At 46.5% G+C, this 20451-nt stretch overlaps 1 protein-coding gene across 1 annotated transcript; it reads left to right on the top strand.

Moving 5' to 3' along the window:
• Positions 1-3518: 3518 nt before the first annotated feature.
• LOC115790873 (dehydrogenase/reductase SDR family member 11-like) lies at positions 3519-18942 on the top strand. The gene is made up of 7 exons (XM_030744868.1): positions 3519-3732; positions 11732-11941; positions 12144-12238; positions 13033-13162; positions 13295-13387; positions 18581-18646; positions 18756-18942. The coding sequence occupies exons 1-7, from the start codon at positions 3601-3603 to the stop codon at positions 18792-18794; spliced, it is 765 nt and encodes a 254-aa protein (XP_030600728.1). The 5' UTR covers positions 3519-3600; the 3' UTR covers positions 18795-18942.
• Positions 18943-20451: the final 1509 nt, after the last annotated feature.

Below are 20451 nucleotides of genomic sequence, written 5' to 3' on the forward strand. Positions count from 1 at the left end.
TCACATTTTACTTTACAAAGTTAGGAATGCCGTTCAAGTTAAGCAGAACATTGCCTTACACACAAGAAGCATTCCCAGTCTCTTCCTCACAGAAAGTTAATTTAACACTGGTATTGGCAAATACCCACATCATATCTGAACTGGAAAAACCTGGTTCCGATACCGAGTATTTAGCACTCAGCTTTTCATTATAAAGAGCATTGTGCATATTATACAAAGCCATTGACCCATAATATTGACCCATAACTTCTGTGTACAATGACAATAAAGATTCTGATTCTGATTCTGATTCTGATTCTGATATATATGGCCCTGAGGAAGGTTTGGGCTACTGATTTTTGATTTGCTCTATCTGCCGATTTCACTCAGCAAATGCAGCAATGTTTTTAATACAGGCCAAAGGTTAACAACAAAACAAAATTTTTGTGTTCTTTATTGCACAACGCAAACAGAAAAATCTGCTGTAATCTTTTCCAGTAATTAGATTAATTGGCACATGTCTACAGAGACTATATAGTTAAAAGGAAATCCCCAAATACATCTATTTAAAAATAGTCTTTATTTCGGATGAATTTCAAAATAAATCTTTTTCATAAAAAACATTTTGTTTTCGTAGAAATAACTATAGTGTAATATTCATATTTACTAAGAACATAATATCCTGTTAACTCAAGTTTTACCATATACACTTTTGGAAAATCAATGTACATTTTGTAACAAATGCATTGTTACATTCCATGAGCTTATATTCACTTGGATGTTGCAATGAGTATAATTTATATAGGTGATATAATTAGCAACTATTGAAAGTTGAATATTAGCTGTTCAAGAACTTTTAAATAAAGACAGAAAGAAAGACAAGCATTAGAAAAGCTGTTCCATCAATTTAGAGAATTTATGGCAGTTTGAATGAAGAAACATGACTGAGCCACATGGGTTAGAGCAGTTTATACAAGCAGAAAGCCTAGATAATGATTAACCATAATGCCCCAGATGCCGACCGGGCAAAACATAAGGCAGTGAAGGGCAGCTTTGAAATTTATGATCAAAAAGTAAATCTAGAAAAAAATGTATATGCTAACATTGGCTTTGGCTCTCTTTTTGGTTGTGTTGCCTCCTCTTCCTCTCCTGACTGAAGGTCTGATGTGCTGCACGTGAAAGATTTCTTCAGAAGCTGTGGTGCCTCAAAGTACTGATCTACAAATTAAACAGTCAATCTTGAGTTTACAATAGATTACACAGTTGTCTTTAAATACATAAAATATAATCATAACAAATATATTTCAACATTTGCTTAAACTAGGCAGATGTGTTTGAGAAATTGCATACCACATGATTTGATAATTCTAATATTGTATGTCTTCCAGTCAAGTCCAGGCACCTCTACATTTTTCACTGCCTTATCCACTCTTTCATCACTGCCATAGTTGGGCCAGTACGTAACACCATGGCAGCGGCAGTTTTCTGGCACTGGTGCTACAACTTATTTGCTCTGGAACTCGACCAAATGGAACATCCTGAAGTGGAAAAAAACAAAAAATGCACCATCATTCACAGAAATATGACACAAATTGTTCATTTGGGTTTAATATCATTAGGATACTGAATAGCAGTTAGGTTTGGTATCCATAATAGAGGCTAGCAACTTACATGAAGTACATGCAGTTGTCCGTTTTCACAGACTGCAGTGTTTCAGGTGAATGCAGCCGGTGTCAGTTTGCCGTCACGGTGGTTACAGTAATGTTGCACCTATTCTATGTCCAATGTCCAACTTTAATTTTAAATGATTATATATGACAAAACAAGAGCTACAATCAATGCAACCAGCAACTCTACCACTATCGCTCTCTTACCTTGTTATATAACATAACAAGGTAAGAGTGGTATCATCCTTGACCTTTTAAATGCTTGTTAGAAAAAATTAAATAATTTTTAAGCCTTAATATTAAGTCATACTGTCAGCACATCGAGGAGGACGACTGCCAGGTACACTGCTTTTCATCCCTTTTAGGGATAAAAAGCAAATAAAACCATCTCTATGAGGCAAAACAGCACATTTTACAAGTTCTGGCACTTTAACACACTTGAGTAAATCTGATGATTATGAAATTTTATAAATACTCACATAGAGTTAAATGGGTAATCTAAAAACAAAAACGTATCTGGAAATTCCTTGGAGACCACATACATGCCATCACTGCACGCTACAGTGTTATGTATATTTCTAATAACAAAAAAATGATCCCAGCTGAAACTTTAGCACAAGAAAGTCAATCCCATGTGCATGAATGTTCTTCTTGAGTTGTTCTTAAACTACAACAATTATTACAACAGTACAAGAACATCTGTTAACTCTGGCCATTTGAAACCCCACATTTCCTCCTGTATTACAGGCACAACACTTGCATTGCACCACCAATATACTATATACTCAGGGGAGGTCACGGCCATTCATGTAAACTCCATAATCAAAACGTGTACATGAATTAGTGCACTTACATCTCCTCTTACAGCTACAGCAAGTATTGAACTAGTCTTACTGACTGAAACTGTTAGTTAACCCTTTGATTACTTGCTAACCCATTAACTTACTGTAATAAACAGCATTTGTGCTTCATTAGCACGGCTACTGTACTTGAAGCTCACTTTACCGCTAGAAAGAAGTCCGTCAGCCTAGCATGACCACATTGCAGCTACGATCTCACTTTATTACAATACTTAAGCATTAATTAGTGTCCAACATTATATATGTTACTTTAACTTCTTTATGACACTATTATCAGTTATACGGTGTTACATGCATGTCATTTTGAGGACTTTTCACCCCCCTGTATATTAAATGAAAAAAGGAATGTTACATAAGCTTGTTTACAGCTTAACTGCAGGAATTATTCTGCAGCGTTTGCCTCTCAGGGGGTTTATATTCCTCCGGTTCACTATGCACCACCTGGTGACACCTTTGGGTACTGTCCCGGGATGGCACATGTAAAGTACAGTGATATCACTGAATCACTAACTACAGACAGAACAAGACATCCGTATCCGTTTTTGTCTTAACTTGTTTACAGCATGGACTGAACTGCAGTCCTATAACTCATGAATCATCTTTTAAAATCCCTAGTTATGTCTTAAAACACATTGCCAACCCTTAACATATGTAGAAGAAAAAGAAACAGCCTTCATTGTACCGCAAAGGGGTTTTCTCAGGTTCATGTAACAAATTAGCGTGAAGAAGCAGATTTATCTCATTCTGCATGTTGTATCATGTGCAGGTGAGTGTGCAGGGAGTTCTGACACACGTTTAAAATTAGATGTTTTTCCTTTGATAAATGCAAGTGAGGTTATTACTGATCATAGACATATATACGTGGTATATATGTCTATGATTACTGATATCGTTTTAAATTGCGTCAAACAGATAAACGATTTAACTGTTTTCCAACAGCTTGCAAAGGACATGAACGCAGCACAGAAACATTTAAGAGTTCGCTGCGTTCAAGGTCCAGGGAAAATAACGAGTAGTCACGAGAGTAGAGCAGCTGGAGCTCCGGCTTCACTCTGCTGTAGACTCTTCATACAGGTTACCGTGTCTCGGTTGTGATGGAGCGCTGGCGGGGCAGAGTGGCGCTGGTGACCGGAGCGTCGGTCGGGATCGGGGCGGCTATAGCCGTAGAGCTGGTCCGGTTCGGTATGAAAGTGGTGAGCTGCGCCAGGGACGTCGGGAAAATACAGGTTTGCTTTGACGTGGAAACTCAGTTTTTGCATGTAAAGTGACACTATCGCAAAGTGGAGCCTGTAAAAACGCAACGACTTATTTACCATTAGAAAACGTTTTTTTCTTTTGTAGTTGTTGATAACGGCCGCAGCGTAAGATGTTAAGTTCACGCAGGGAAACAAGGAAGTTTTGAATTACAGTTCAAAAGTTCAGATTTTTTTGTAGTTAAAGTTTAAACTACTTTTGTTTACCCCTATAGAGTTTTTAGTGAGCAGAATATTCAACATAAATATATATATATATATATATATATATATATATATATATATATATATATATATATATATATATATATTAGGGCTGCAACGATTCATCGATTAACTCGATTAAATCGATTTTTAAAAATTTATCGACACAAATTTACTGTGTCGATGCTTCGTTTAAACTCTGCAGCACTCAGCTGTCTCGGTGTAAGCAGCGCTCCTCACTAGCATTAGCAGCATTAGAGCTCCGTCGTTTTTTTTTGTGGGTTTATTGGTGGCTGGCAAACCAACATAGAACTGCATTACCGCCACCTACTGGACTGGAGTGTGAATCACTCACGTATACACAAGCACACATTCTAAAAATCTCTCCGTCGCTGCGATTAATTTCCTTTAACACAGAGTGGATCATCACTAGAGTTGCCACCTGTCTCGTAAAATACAGAACCCCGTATGTTACGGGACTCTGTGGAATACGGCTCCATAACATGCGGAGTTCCATACTTTACGGGTCGGGTGGCAACTATCGCTGACATGCATTTCCAAGCCTCCACTGCTCTCTGTGTGTCTGTGTGTGTTCTGCTCGCTGAGAATTTCAGGTGTTATTTTTGTCTTTACTTCAGCTGTAGCTACCAGAACTGGTTTGCTAGCGAGCGCGGGCCATTAGCACTAGCGATGGTTCGGTACCGGAAGGCCCGCCCCCCAGACCCGAGGGGCTCCGTCAAAATATTTTTTATACTTTAATCCCTTATTAGTGACTAAATATAGACCTGCAGTAGAAACGTATTTTCGAGAATGCTTGTGAATACAAAGCATTACAACATTACTCACACATGCGCCATGGCTCCCGCAGCCACTAGTTTTTCAAAACACTCATAGCAGGCAGCGGTTTTAACTGCGCAAGCGCAAAGAGACGGTGAGCTCAAGTAGTGAAAAAGAAAACGTTTTTCCAGCGTCCAAAACAGCAGGTTTTTCTTTTAGTAACCACCATTAAATCTGTGAAACAGCTGGAGGGCCTTCATCAAGCACCTGATCAGCAAGTGTTAAGGTGAAGAAAAGAGAACTTTGTAGCTGCTCCATCCACCGCTGTTCACAGTCGAAAAACTGCAGTGCGGAAGTTAAAATATGCAGATAAACTGTTAATAAAAAAAGTATTTCTTAGCCGATTACTCGATTAATCGATGGAATAATCGATAGAATACTCGATTACTAAAATAATCGTTTTATGCAGCCCTAATATATATATATATATATATATATATTGTAACAGACTGAGTTATAAGTTCTTGATGTGTTAACGTTATAGTGTTCAGAATTCCTATTTAGTTAAGGCAGAGGCACTCTTACACTGCAGCAATAGGATTAACTGAGTGTCCTTAAATGTGTAATGACTTAGAGGCTGCAAAGCTTGTCAATCATTCTAGTTACCTATGATAGAGAGTCTACAAGAGAACATGCTGGTGATTGGCTGAGTGCATGGGGGGTGGGAGTGTGGGCTGGGGCCCGCGTGCGAGAGAGAGAGAGAGACGGCTGATGAGCATTGCAGTAGTTCCTAGGAACAGTTCTGTTGTTTTGGCGTTGGCTACGGCCTACAGTAGCCTGTGTTTGGTTCCAAATAAACAGCAAGTAAACTGGCACAAGCTTTCGCTGTGGTCTGTTTGAGGGACGCTACAACTGGTGTCAGAAGTAAACGGAAAGCTCGCCTTTGGATTTTTTTTTCCCTTTTCTCGCCTTTTTCTTACTGTGTGGGCTGCAGAGCTTGGTGGCTAGTAACAACAATGCTTCCAGTAGACTGCTCCAAGATTAAGCGGGAAACTGACACAGATGCACGCAGACATTCCAGCTCAGCTGGGGACTGGATGTTTGCAGAGCACAGAGAGCAGGTGAGGCAAATGACTGCCAATATGGCTAATGAAGCTGGCTTTTCATGCTCTAATCGCTCGGGTGTCCAACGTGCCGCCTGTGGGACAGCTGTTGGGAGTACTGAGAGTGACATGCATGCGCGTGGGAACCCCTTCTGCGCCTCTATGAAGACCCCTAGGTATGATGGCAAGGCCGACTGGGAAGCCTTTCATGCACAGTTTGAATTGTTGGCGCGGGCTGGGAGGTGGTCCACTGAAGAGAAAGCCCTCCAGTTAGCTATGTGCCTTACTGGTGATGCCCTGTCAAGCCTGTTGCTGTTGAGCCCAGAGGATAGGAGTGATTACGAGGCTCTGGTCGGGGCTTTGAAGAGGCGGTTTGGTTCGTGCTCCACTCCAAGCTTGCTCCGCTCTGAACTGTGCAGCCGGCGACGGCAGCCAGGAGAGCAAATTCGAGACCTGGCTAATGATATCGAGGGACTGGTTCACCGGACCTATGCCCATATGCCCCCTGCCATTCAGTGCGAACTAGCCCGGGACCACTTCCTCCAAGCTCTGCAGCCGGACCACCTGCGAACCCAGACACTGTTGGCTCATCCCAGGTCTCTCCAAGAGGCCCTGGAACTAGCCATGGAGAGGGAGCTGTTGTGTGCTGGGAGCAATAATTCCCTAACCGAACTGGGAAGACCATCACCTGCGGGAACCACGAGCGGGATGGGGCCAGGCACTGCTAAACCTGCGTGGGCAGAGGAACTGACCCAGCTGGTGAGGGCTGTCACACTACAGAAAGAACAACGGTCGAGGAGGCGGCCTGGGGTCTGCTGGGGATGCGGACAGCCGGGCCACCTAGCCCGAGACTGCCCCCGCACCCCCAGGGACCAGGGAAATGGGGAAGGGTCCGCATAACCGGGACAATGCGGGACCCTGGAGCTGTGTCCCGGTCCTCCGTGCATGGAGGAACAGCTCAGTATGTGGACTACGGGCGACAATCCGCTGGGGCTAGCGATGGGCTGTCAGAGCAGCTTGTTTCATTAGGCCGGACTTGGGTTGGGAACTGCTGGTATGCCCCAGTTGAGGTTGATGGACTATGCTGCTCAGCCCTAGTGGACTCAGGGTCTTCAGCGACCCTGGTGAGACCTGATGTTGTCAGAAATGGAACAACTGTCCTTCCTACTACAGTGAAGCTCCAGACAGTAACAGGGGAGCGGGCCCCCATGTTGGGGGAGGCATTGTTAACCCTGGGTGTTGGGAGGAAGTCAGTCCGCTGCTCGGTGTGGGTAGCAAACCTTGAGGACTGTATTCTGGGACTGGACATTCTTGGGGCACTGGACTGTGTTATTGATACCAATAGAGGAACGCTCTCCTTCCCGGACGGACACATTATCCAGATGTCACGGCGGCCACCTCAACCAGACTGCCCAGCAGCCCATACCATTACTGTGCTGACAGCCAAATCATCACCGGACGCGACCCCCAGCCTTGCCTTCCCCAGCGATCCAGCTGCTCCGACTTCACCTGTAGCCGACATTAATCTCTGCTCATTTTTCCCCCCTGCTAAACAACCTGATCAGGAAGTGAGAGTTTCAGTTGTGAGGGAGGTGTGGAGGAAGAACTGTGATGGACTGACTGCCAGTGAACAGGGCGCTCTATGGCAGCTTTTACTGGACTTTAAAGACTGCTTCTCCCTCTCAGAAGGTGATGTGGGCCGAACTGACCTCATTCAACATGACATCAACACTGGAGATGCACAACCCATTCGGATGAGGCCTAGACGCCTCCCCTTGGCTAGACAGGCTGCAGCAGACAAGGCCCTGCAAGAGATGCAACGGGCTGGGCTCATTGAACCATCCACCAGCTCTTGGGCCTCCCCAGTTGTTATGGTTCCGAAGAAGTCTAAGGATGATTGGCGGTTCTGCATAGATTTCCGACCATTGAATAAAGTGACTAAAAAAGACCCATATCCCCTTCCACGTATTGATGAAACCCTGGACACGGTGGCAGGATCTTCATGGTTCTCATCCTTGGACCTGCGCAGTGGATATTGGCAGGTACCCCTTGCCCTTGAGGCCAAACCAAAGACTGCGTTCATCACCAGTGGGGGCTTATGGCAGTTTAAAGTCCTTCCTTTTGGCCTCTGCAATGCCCCTGCCACATTTGAGAGACTCATGGACAAGGTGCTTACTGGTATCCCACGCAGAGAGTGTGTGGTGTACCTTGATGACATTCTTGTCCACAGTACCTCCTTTCATGGTGCCCTGGGGGCCCTTAGGCAGGTTTTGGAGAGGGTAGCAGCAGCAGGGTTAAAACTCCACCCACAGAAATGCTGCTTCGTGCGTCGTGAAGTCACGTTCCTGGGCCACAAACTGGGAGCCGGGGGGGTTGGCACCATGGACGATAAGATCCAAGCTGTGAGGGACTGGCCCACCCCCAGATCCGTGCAGGACTTAAAGAGCTTCCTGGGCTTGGCATCCTACTATAGAAGGTTTGTGAGGGGCTTCTCCTGCATAGCCGCACCACTGTTCCGCCTGCTCCAAAAAGGTGTGGCTTTCCAGTGGACAGCGGAATGCCAGGCAGCTTTCACCTCACTGCAGAAAGCTCTGGTTGAGGCCCCGGTGCTTTCTCCCCCTGACCCCACGCTGCCTTTTGTCCTCGATACTGATGCCAGCAGTGTTGGATTAGGTGCTGTGCTGGCCCAGGTGACACCAGATGGAGAGAGAGTGGTTGCCTACCACAGCAGGATTTTCAGTAAGGCTGAACGCCGCTACTGCGTCACCAGGAGGGAGTTGCTTGCAGTGGTCTGCGCCATACGGCACTTTAAGTACTACCTCGGGGGCCTCAATTTCACCATCAGGACCGACCATGCTGCCTTGCAGTGGCTTATGTCTTTTAAAGAGCCAGAAGGACAGCTAGCACGCTGGATCGAGGAACTGCAGGCTTATGATTTCGAGGTGGTACACAGACCTGGGGGCCGCCACGGAAATGCAGATGCACTATCCCGCAGACCCTGTGACCCAGATGGATGCCACTACTGTGAGAGAAAGGAGGTTCAGGAGAGGGACCAATCGCAGCCTGACGTAAGGTGTGCAGTGGCAGGTTTGGGGGAACAGTCTTACAGTTGGGGGCTGGTTGCTGTGGATGCAGAAGAGTGGAAGCGCCAACAGGAGGAGGATGCTGACATCAGCCCGGTACTCCAGTGGGTTGAGGAGCAGAAAAAACCCCAGTGGGAGAAGATTGCCATGTTATCACGGGCCACAAAAGGACTCTGGTCCATGTTTGACGCTTTACGGCGGAACGATGGGATGCTGCAAAGGGGCTGGATAGAGCCGGCCACAGGAGAAACGAGGTGGCAATTGGTAGTGCCACGAACACTGCGGGGGACAGTGCTTCAGGCGATGCATGGGGCCCCAGGGTCTGGCCACTTTGGGGTCACCAAGACGCTTCGCCGCCTCCAGCAGGGTTTCTATTGGGGCCAGCATAGGCGTGATGTGGAGGACTACTGCCGCCGCTGCGACAGCTGTACAGCACGAAAAGGCCCAGTGGCCAGGTCTCATGCCCAACTCCAGCAGTTTCCGGCGGGATACCCCATGGAGAGGGTGGGAATTGATGTCCTGGGTCCTTTTCCCCGTACAGAGAGCGGAAACCGCTATGTCCTCACAGCCATGGACTACTTCACAAAGTGGCCAGAGGCATACAGCCTGCCTGACCAGGAAGCTGAGACCATTGTGGATGCACTGGTGGAGGGGATGTTTAGCAGGTTCGGGGCACCAGAAGCAATCCATACGGACCAGGGCAGGAACTTTGAGTCCCGTGTGTTTGCGGCCATGTGTGAGAAATTGGGCTCTCATAAGACCCGTACAACACCCCTCCATCCACAGAGTGATGGACTCGTTGAAAGATTTAACCGCACACTGGCTGAGCAGCTAGCGATAGTAACGGCTAAACACCAGCGTGACTGGGATGCTCACATTCCCCTGGTCCTCATGGCTTATCGCTCAGCAGCCCAAGACTCCACTTCTTGTTCCCCTGCCCTACTGATGTTGGGCAGGGAGATTCGGACTCCTGCAGATATGATGATGGGCAGACCCCCTGACACTGCTGGGGTCCCACCAGGACCCGAGTATGCAAGGAAGCTTCAGGATCGCATGGAGTCTGCACATGACTTTGCAAGGGGGAAACTGTTGAGTGCAGGGGCAAGGCAAAAGAGGAACTATGACATACACGCCAGGGGCCGATATTTCAATGTTAGAGAATTGGTCTGGGTGTATAGTCCCCAGAGGAAGAAGGGTAGGTGCCCCAAACTGGACAGTGATTGGATTGGGCCCTGTAAGATTCTGGAGCGCTTAGGGGAGGTGGTGTACAGGGTCCAATTACCCCCAAGGGGACGGAAGGTTGCCCTACACCGTGACAGACTGGCTCCCTATCAGGGCACAGCTACTTTCCTGGGGCAACTTAGTGGATCACAGGCAGACCCGGAGTCTACAGGTCCTCCCACCAACAATGTGGCCTCGCCTGATTCCCCTGTTTCAAACCCACATTCCGTGAGCCCTGTGTCTCCTGGGCCAGTGGCCCCCTCTGATGCAGCCCTGTTGCCTCGTTGCCTGGGCCCTTCTCCATCCCTGCCTGCTCCTTCCTCTGGATGCTCTCGCCCTAGGAGACTTCACAGGCTGCCTGGTCATCTGAGAGACTTTATCTGCCCCTCGTGGGCGAGGGACTTTGAGGGGCCGGGGTAGTGTAACAGACTGAGTTATAAGTTCTTGATGTGTTAACGTTATAGTGTTCAGAATTCCTATTTAGTTAAGGCAGAGGCACTCTTACACTGCAGCAATAGGATTAACTGAGTGTCCTTAAATGTGTAATGACTTAGAGGCTGCAAAGCTTGTCAATCATTCTAGTTACCTATGATAGAGAGTCTACAAGAGAACATGCTGGTGATTGGCTGAGTGCATGGGGGGTGGGAGTGTGGGCTGGGGCCCGCGTGCGAGAGAGAGAGAGAGACGGCTGATGAGCATTGCAGTAGTTCCTAGGAACAGTTCTGTTGTTTTGGCGTTGGCTACGGCCTACAGTAGCCTGTGTTTGGTTCCAAATAAACAGCAAGTAAACTGGCACAAGCTTTCGCTGTGGTCTGTTTGAGGGACGCTACAATATATATATATATATATATTGTTATGTAATATATTCAACAATGAAAGTCCCGTTTTGTGCACTTTTTTCTCAGATTGCTGAAGTCTGTGTTTAATGATCTTCCAGCTGGCAGAGATTCAGAGATTCAAGTTGGCAGAAATTGACTTTATTGAATTCTTAATTAAAAAAAAATTTTTTTTTTTAAATTCCTTAATAATATACGTGCATGTACTAATAAAAAAAAAAAAACAGAGAAAATGTCTTATGCAGGGATGATCATCATGTGGCTGCTGTTATAAAATGATTATTAGGTCAGTCCCAGTCAAGCAGGTCAGGCAGTCCCAGAATGGGGTAAGTGGAAGAAAATGGATGGATGGAAATAAGAAAAGCACAAAACCTGGCAAAATATCCAAACACAGATAAATTATTGTAGATGATATGCAGGGGTTACTGAGCTGTGATATGCAAACTGAAACTCAAATTTGTGTATTTACATCAACTTTATGTGGTCCACACAAGTATGTGGTTATATTTATGAATTAAGTCGGATTATATGTATGTAATTTTATGTGCTTCACACTGTTTGTGTGCAGGCAGTATGAGATTTACCAATTATTCCAAGTGCTGTGTTGCAAGTGACTGTGGACAGCAGAGGGGAGCAGAGTGCCTGCTGTGGGACTGAGTTGACACACCTGTTGTAAGCTCGCTAACCAGGGAACGGCAGCATAGAGATTGGCTCCTGAAGTCTGTCATCTTTTCCTTTTTGGTTTCAGAAACTGGCAGCAGAGTGTCAGAGCGCCGGCCACCCCGGTGTTTTGGTGCCTTTCAAGTGCGACTTGACCAAAGAGGAGGAGATTCTGTCCATGTTTGAGGCCATCAAAGAGCAGCATAAAGGCGTGGACGTGTGCATCAACAACGCTGGTTTGGCTCATCCAGAGCTGCTGATAAACGGCAAAACCAGCAGCTGGAAGAACATGATGGATGTAAGAGCTCAGTGTTATTTTTTTTTTTGGGGGGGGGGGGGGGGGCACTTTGTTTTGATCCGGCTGATGATAACTTTTTAAATTTGCTTATAAACCTTTTGTACCCGTTGTGAGCAAGAATCAAATAGTAAGCGTGCCATTTGGAGAGCGTTGAATCCAGATGTTTTCTGCACTGTTTTTTTCTCTGTTTGGTTTCCTGCAGGTGAACGTTCTTGCACTGAGTATCTGCACACGTGAAGCGTATCAGTCGATGAAAGAGAGAAACGTGGATGATGGGCACATCATAAACATAAACAGGTGTGATACTTTTTACTGACCTGCACACTGGTGAAGTCTACCTGCATTATTATTATTAGAGTGCCTGGGTATGGTGCTGTCCCCAGTGGGGACTCAATTGTCCTACTGGGGGATTTTAAGTCACGTTGACAATGACAGTGTGGCTTGGATGGGTTTAGGAGGAACAGCCTTCCTGACCTGAACTCAAACCACAACCACAGTTTCATTGGCAAATGCCGTGTTCAAGCACAAGGGTGTCCATAAGTGTAAGTGGCGCAAGCATACCCTACATCACAGGCTGATGATCATTTTTTTTCCCATCACTCCAGTCAGATGGATCATCACCAGGTGATGAATTGGATCAAGTGATGATCCTATGGTCAGTTTTGGCAACCAGGGATTAGACCACCGGGGTCAATCCACATGGCATTGAATCACTGCTGTACAGGAGCCATCAAGCTGAAAAAAGATTCCTACCAACCTTAGTTAGCTTGTGGGACTTGAGAGGCAGCTGACAGGCACCAGCTGCAGCTCTGACAGTAGCTGAAGCAAAAACTCGGGTTTGACGAGGCCGTGGAGCAAGATTTTCAGTAAGTCTTAAGGCAGTTGTGGCCAACCATCAGGTGATTCAGGAGGGAGAAGCGACTTCCAGCTCAGGCTGTACAGCGTGAGTGGGGATGGAGTGCTGCTGACTTCAACAGAGGATAGAGGCAGGCGGTGGAAGGAAAGTGGAGTCTGGGCATCTCTACTCATATTACAGATTAGTATATGCTGTTTAATGTTCACCTGGTTAATGGCTTGTAAATCTGTTGTAGCATGAGTGGACATCGTGTAGTTCCCAATGCAAATCTGCATTTCTACACTGCCACAAAGTACGCTGTAACCGCCCTGACAGAGGGCCTGAGGCAGGAGCTGCGTGCAGAAAACACCCACATCCGAGCAACAGTAAGGCTTTAAAGACACTGTAACCAGCTCCAAAGAAAAAAAAAACCCACCAATATTACTGCTATGTGACACACACACACACACACAGTACTTCCTGAAGTCCCCCCTTTATCTACTCTTTTTTTTTTGCAGTGTATTTCTCCTGGTTTAGTGGAGACAGAATTTGCTCTGCGGTTCTACAGGGACCATCCAAATAAAGCAGCTGGTGTATACTCTGCATATAAGGTAAAATTATTACTCCTGCTGTTCATCAGTGTTGTAGTGACCACCTAACCCGAGACCGAGACAAGACCAAGACCAGAGTGTATAGAGACCGAGACATGACCTAGACTTTGAGGGTCCGAGATCGAGTCAAGACCAAGACCAGTGCCCCAGATATTACAACCATCTTTATTTAATACTCCTGGGTGACTTCCATCATTTATCACAGAATGTAAAACAATTATTCATAGTCTATCACAATACTTTTCTCTGCCTTTTATAAACAATACATACAGTTATGTTGTTTTTAAACAACAATCTTTGTAAAAATGAGTGCTATTTGAAAACTACATAGCTAAATGTGTAAAACTGAAAAAATGGCAAACAAACATCAACAGTAAGAACTAAAGCCACAAGTTTCTCTCTTATACAGATTAAAGCTGCAGTATGTAACTTTTATAAACAAATCTGTTTTTTAAATTATTTGTTATAACTGTCACTGTGTCGCGACAGTTGTCGGCAGCAGCAGCCGTCCGTCTCTGAAGACGATAGTGTAGCTCTTGTGAGTCTATCTGCCAACTGCCACTCACAAGTCAGAGATGGCTGTTGGAGCTGGTGTTGCTGCTGCTTCCGCCTGACTCTCTTCTGGGTGGCAGTCATGTTTCACTCTGCCTCTGCGTTTGATTTACCCCGCCTGACTGCGAGTCGCCAGGAGGGGCGGTTGTCTGCCTGGCTCTCCCATGAATTGGGATCAATGCTGCACAGCTTCATGTCCTTCTTGCAAACATCTTTGAAGCGCAGTTTTGGGCCTCCAGTCGTTCTTTGGCCTTCAGCCAGCTCACCATAGAGGAGGTCTTTGGGGATGCGACCTGCATCCACTCTCCTGACATGACCAAGCCACCGGAGACGTTGCTCGCTGAGTGCTGCATGCATGCTGCTCATGTTGGCTTGTTCCAGTACCTCAGTGTTGGGAACTTTGTCCTGCCACCTGATCTGCAATATGTGCCACAGGCACCTCATGTGGAAGCTGTTGAGTTTCCTTTCATGTCTCGCATAGGTGGTCCATGTCTCGCTTCCATAGAGGAGTGTGCTGAGCACGCAGGCTTGGTACACACGTAGCCTGGTCTTCTCATGAGGCTGGAGTTGTTCCACACTCTCTGATTCAGTTTGGCCATTACTATGGCTGCCTTGGCGATTCTGCTCCTAATCTCCAAGTCAATGGACAGTGAGCTGGAGATGGTAGACCCGAGGTACGTGAAGTTGTCAACGACGTCCAGAGCGTATCCATTGATGGCGATGTTTGGGGGAGTCTCTGTGCCCTGTGCCATGACGTTCGTCTTCTTCAGGCTGATGGTGAGCCCAAACTCCTTGCAGGCATGGGAGAGGCGGCTGACAACCTGCTGAAGTCCGTCTTCAGTGTGTGATGTCAAGGCTGCGTCATCAGCAAAGAGCATCTCGCGGAGGAGCACCTCTGTGACTTTAGTCTTGGCCCGAAGGCGGGCAATGTTGTATAGCTTGCCATCAGACCTGGTGTGGATGTAGACACCCTCGCTGCAGTCCTTGAAGGCGTATTTGAGGAGCATGGAGAAGAAGATGCCGAAGAGTGTGGGTGCAAGGACACAGCCCTGCTTTACTCCACTGCTGACTGGAAAGGCCTCAGATGTTGCGCCATTGTAGCAGACCGTGCTGTGCAAGTTCTCGTGGAAGGACATGGTCACTGCGAGCAGGTGTTGGGGGCAGCCAATCTTCCGCAACAAACTGAAAAGTCCGCTCCGGCTGACCAGATCAAATGCCTTTGTAAGGTCAATGAAGGCGATGTAGAGTGGCATATGCTGCTCCTGACACTTCTCCTGCAGCTGGCGTAGTGAGAAGATCATGTCTACTGTGGATCGGCCGGCCCTGAAGCCAGACTGGGACTCTGGATAGACGCGGGAGGCAAGCGTCTGCAGGCACGCTAGGGCGACATGAGTGAACACTTTGCCAACAATGCTGAGAAGGGAGATGCCCCGGTAGTTGTTGCAGTCACTCCGGTCTCCTTTGTTCTTGTACAAGGTGACGATGTTGGCGTCTCGCATGTCCTGGGGGATGTAACCCTGATCCCAGCAGAGGCAAAGGAGGTCATGTAGTAGCAGCAGGCCTGGTTTCCCACTCTTCAGGACCTCTGGTGGGATTCCGTCGCTCCCAGGTGCCTTCCCACAGGTAAGGCAGTCGATGGCTTTGCTGAGCTCTTCCACAGTGGGTGGGGTGTCTAGCTCCTGCATGACTGGCAGATCTGGGATGGCATTGAGAGCGGTGTCGGTTACAGTGTCGCGTACAGCTCGGGGTAGTGCTCAGTCCACCATTACAACTGCTTCTCCTGGTCGGTAATGACATCGCCTGTCTTTGATTTGAGGGGGAGGCGGTCTTGGATGGGGTTGGGCCCGTTGCCTTCTTGATGCCTTCATACATCCCTCTTGCGTTGACTGTCTCGGCCGCTGACTGAATGCTGCTGCAGAGGTTCAGCCAGTAGGTGTTGTCGCATTGGCGGATGGTCTGCTGGGCTTTGTTCCTGGCAGTCCTTGGGGCTTGAAGGGTAGTGTGGCTGGGCTTGGCCTTGTAGGCCAGTAGAGCTTTCCTCTTCGCCTCAATTACAGGTTCCATATCCTCCCAATGTGCCTCGTACCAGTCAGCGTTCTTCCGTTCTTTCTTCCCATAGGCAATGATGGCGGAGTTGTACACAGCGTCACGGAGGTGGGGCCACTTTGAGTCAGTGGTGTCACCTGCTGATGCTTCCTCGCTCACGCTGAGGGTGTTCTTCAACCTGAGGATGAACTGCTGGGTTTTCTCTTGGCTGCTGGTGCAGCAGGTGTTAATGCGTGGTCTGCCCTTTTTCTTCGAGTGGTGCAACCTTTTCCGCATTACGCGCACCTTGCTTGCCACGAGGGCATGGTCCGTATTGCAGTCTGCACTGTGGTAACTGCGAGTGAGGAGGACATTGCCGATTTCCGATCTTCTGGTGATGACTAGGTCCAGTTGGTGCCAGTGGCTAGAGCGCGGGTGCCTCCATGACACCTGGTGGATCTCTTTGCACTTGAAGAAGGTATTGGTCATGCAGAGACCATGGTAGCATGAAAACTCGAGTAGTCTCTGAAGCTGATAAGCGTGTTCTTCACCGCGAAGCCAACACCGTGCTGCCTCGGTTGGTTCGGGGATTTCCCTTGCCAATAGAACGTGTAGTTAGCTTCTTTGATGGTGCCATTGTCAGCTAGTCGGGTCTCCTGTAAGGCGGCTACGCCAACGTTTAGACGCGAGAGCTCCCTGTCGATAACAGCAGTCTTCCTGGCATCGTCCATCTGCTGAAGATCTGCAGTGAGTCTGGGACACATGGTCCTGACATTCCAGCTGGCGAAGCGAAGAGCTGGAGGCTTCTTGCGTTGTGTTTTCTTTGACTTGCCTGGTGCGAGCGTTTTATGGCCCACTTTTCAAGAGATGCCTCTCTAATCCCCACGCCCCCAGTGGGGCAGGTAAGCCATGGCAGCCTTACTGGCTGAGGGCTGCCCAGCTTGAGGCGGGCGGTAGCTGTCCAATGAGGCGCAATGACCTCTCCCACCGTCGAAGGGGACCCCTGGCGCTCGTTTCCTACGCCAGTCGGATGAGCTTATAACCGGTAACTGTCCCCTCCCGTGTTGAATCGACATCATACGATGATGCTAGAGTGACCTCTCCAGTCGAGCTACAGAGCCTGGGCAAAATTATATGGGGGGCCAGCTGTTGCCCATGCAGCAGCCCCCCCCCTCTCCTCGCAGCTGAAGGATCCAAAGGAAAGAGAGAGTCAATACAGCTTGGCTCTGGCTGCGCCGCAGGAGTTGCCGGTACTGACTATACATTGTCAGGCCGCCTTAGGGACTCCAGCTCCGGATTTTCTGTAGGGGTTTACTCCCTTAGCCTTTCCCATGGAAGGGAGGTTTGGAGTCAGAGTTTTCCTTCTCCTAGGTGAGATACCATCCAAGGTTGACAAGCCCCATCTGTCTGAAGCAACTGGTTTTGAGGTGCCAGTGGATTGCCTTCGCCCCTTCTCCTGTCAGTGGGAACAGTTTCGCCGGGCTTAGTAGCTAAGCCACTCGAGAAGGCCAGGAGCTGGACTTGGTTGTCAGAGGCTATATGAGACGCACACCATAGGGGAGCACTTATAGGGAGTGGGAGCTTATCCCCACTACCATCCCCGGCTTTGACAACCTTGAAAGTTGGTGGTTGTTATAGTGATCCGTTCTGGTGGCTACAGCTGTAAAGAAAAAATAACAGCTGACATTCTCGGCACAACACACACTCACAGCACAGAGCAGTGGGGGCGTGGGAAAACTTCTCAGCGATGATCCACTCATGTTAAAGGGTTGTTTTTCCAACTTTAATGCTGCTAATGTGGATGAAATGCTCAGCTTACACAGAGACACCCAAGCTGCAGAGTTAAAATGAAACATCAAAGCAACAAATTTGTGTCGAGGATTTTTAATAATCGAATTGTTACACAATGAATCATTGCAGCCCTAAAATTTGCATTAAAATTTTCAATTTGTGTATCAAAATACATGAAGGTTGGTATTTAGCTTTAATGCTGGGATTTTTTTGTTGACTTGGAAGCCTGAAATTTTCATTTGATTTTCATTTTTCTTCTTACTTCTCCTCACGTTCATGCCAGTTGTCATTTTGATTTCTGTAGGCCATGAGATCAAGCGCACGTACCACTGTAGTGAGATCAAATATGCACATTGTGAATGAAACTGCCCATGCTCTGTGGTAGATTGCAAATTGCAGTGAAAGGATGCAGGTGCAAACAGCTATAATAGCAGCAGCCTAGCAGGGGCGGAGTCTGCGGGGTGTGCTCTTGGGAGAAGGCAGAGGAACGCAGTCTTTTTCGGATTTGAACCAGTACATTTTGCGTCCAATTAAAGCTGTTAACAAATAAACTGGACAATATTCTGGCAATTTAGTGATATTTCCACAGTTGTGGTCTTGACTGGTCTTGAAATAAAATCCCGAGTCCTCAGTGTCCGAATCCAAGCTCACTGGGTCAACCAGACCACTGCAGGGGCCCAGGTTTGAGTCTGGCTTCTCCCACTTCCTGCATGTCATCCCTTCTGTTCTCTTTGCTTTTCTGTCTGTCTGTTAAAAATAGAGACTACAAAGCTCAGCATATAAATATACTTTTAAGGATTTAATCAATTTTCACTTCTCTGGCAGCCTCTGGAAGCAATAGATGTTGCCAATGCTGTCACATACGTGCTGAGTGCCCCTCCTCATGTTCAGGTGATTTTATCTTATTTTCATGCTGTTTTTATAGTGACATATTGAACTTTACTATTTTTAAGTTTAAATATCAAAGGTTTATTATAATCAGATAACATCTTTCTTTCAGATTGGAGATGTTCAGTTCCAAGGTACAGAGCAGGTTTAGAGCTGAGCTGCGGGACCCCCGGTGAATTAATGCACTGACTGATTCCATGTACTTCACTACAATTATGAAAATGACAACTTATTATCTGATCATGAACCAATTTACTGATGCATGAAATAAAATGATTTTCAGGCAAAATTTGTTGCATGTGAGTGTTCCTATTTTACTGAAGGAAATATGATTTAAAGAACAGTGTATGATGGAAAACATAAAACCATGAGTATTTCAGTAAATTTCCCGTATTTTAATATAATAATTTTTAAAAAGCATTCCTGTGCTGCTCCAAACTAACCTCGTGAGAATTGCCACCTGCAGTCGCCTGGGTGGCAGTTCTCACGAGGTTAGTGCCGACAGGGGGAACAAACCCGCAACAACTGGACCTCGGTTGGACTCAGTGTTGCCAACTTAGCAGATTTTCAAACCCCCGTAGTGACCTTATTTTTCCAAAAAGCGACAGCGAAATCCTCCGCTGTTGCCGTGTTCTGTGTACATAAAGCCTTCTTACTGCATCCCTTTGTACACTTTGGCATCGCCCAGATCTCGCTTCAACTCCACTGTCCAACACCCAAACCTCACTTAAACACCGACCCTGCCTACCCGCTCCCTCCGCTCCCATCCCCGGTCCTCGCTTTGGCCTTTATCAACCTTTGAGACAGGTGACAGCAAGTTTTCTTACACAAGTTGGCAACAGTGGCCCAGATAAATGAGGAGGGTTGAATGTTGCTAGCAGCTGCACCCCACATGAAATGGTTTCATTAAATTTGGTATTCTAACATTAAACAATACGGGAAAAAATTGATTTATGTAATGTGGGTCTAGACAAAGCATTAAAGTTATTATTTCATAAAGTTCATTTGTAGGTCTAAACATATTTATGGTGTTTTTTCTTTACGTTTTGTGAAAGATGTTATTCCTCTCTCCTACAGCCTCGATTGCAACTACTGCAAATGACTAATTATGCAAATTAGGTGATGACGTCATATAGGAACTTCTATTTTTGGCGGTGTAAAATTTCCTGTATTTTTAAATACAAAACTTGACAGGTATGTGAGTATGAATAGTGATAAGATGTAAAAATAATACATGACATATTACAAGTAAATTTAGGTCAGAGTAATGAGTAATCTCACAAACTAACCACCTCTTATTGTCAGTTTTAATTCACACATTGATATAAATAAATACATTTATATAAATATGTAACTGCACATACCTGTGAGTAATTTCGAAGTGAATTTCTATTACTGTGGCCCACATGCAGTACCTTCACGGCCCACCAGGGGGTCGCGGCGCACACTTTGGGAATCACTGGTCTAGGAGATAGAAATCCACGCAGTGCAACAGCATCGGGCTCTTAATTATGATACTCTCATTCTGAGATACTCAATGCATTGCAAGACAATCATCTGAATTTCATCATAATTTCTGAATAACTAAAGAAAAATGAGCCCTACAAAGACAAAAAGCACAAATGAAGTATTTCCTCACTGCATTGTGCTTCCAGTGTGTGCCTCTGTTATACAGTTTTAATAATATGTTAGCTTAGTTTACCGGCTCTCTGATTAGCTTTCCTCTGTTCCCACTGTGAGCTTCTTCTTCCTCTTCTTTATGAGTTGGTTATTGATTATTGGTTATTTGATTAGCGCCACCACGAGGA

This window comes from Archocentrus centrarchus, chromosome 13 (genome assembly GCF_007364275.1).
Source record: "Archocentrus centrarchus isolate MPI-CPG fArcCen1 chromosome 13, fArcCen1, whole genome shotgun sequence".
In the NCBI taxonomy this organism is placed as follows: Eukaryota; Metazoa; Chordata; class Actinopteri; order Cichliformes; family Cichlidae; genus Archocentrus; species Archocentrus centrarchus.

Coding starts and splice junctions, on each gene's coding strand:
- LOC115790873 (XM_030744868.1), top strand. CDS start 3,601: ATGGAGCGCTGGCGGGGCAGAGTGGCGCTGGTGACCGGAGCGTCGGTC. Junction 3,733..11,731: donor GGGACGTCGGGAAAATACAG/GTTTGCTTTGAC, acceptor TTTTGGTTTCAG/AAACTGGCAGCAGAGTGTCA. Junction 11,942..12,143: donor GCTGGAAGAACATGATGGAT/GTAAGAGCTCAG, acceptor GGTTTCCTGCAG/GTGAACGTTCTTGCACTGAG.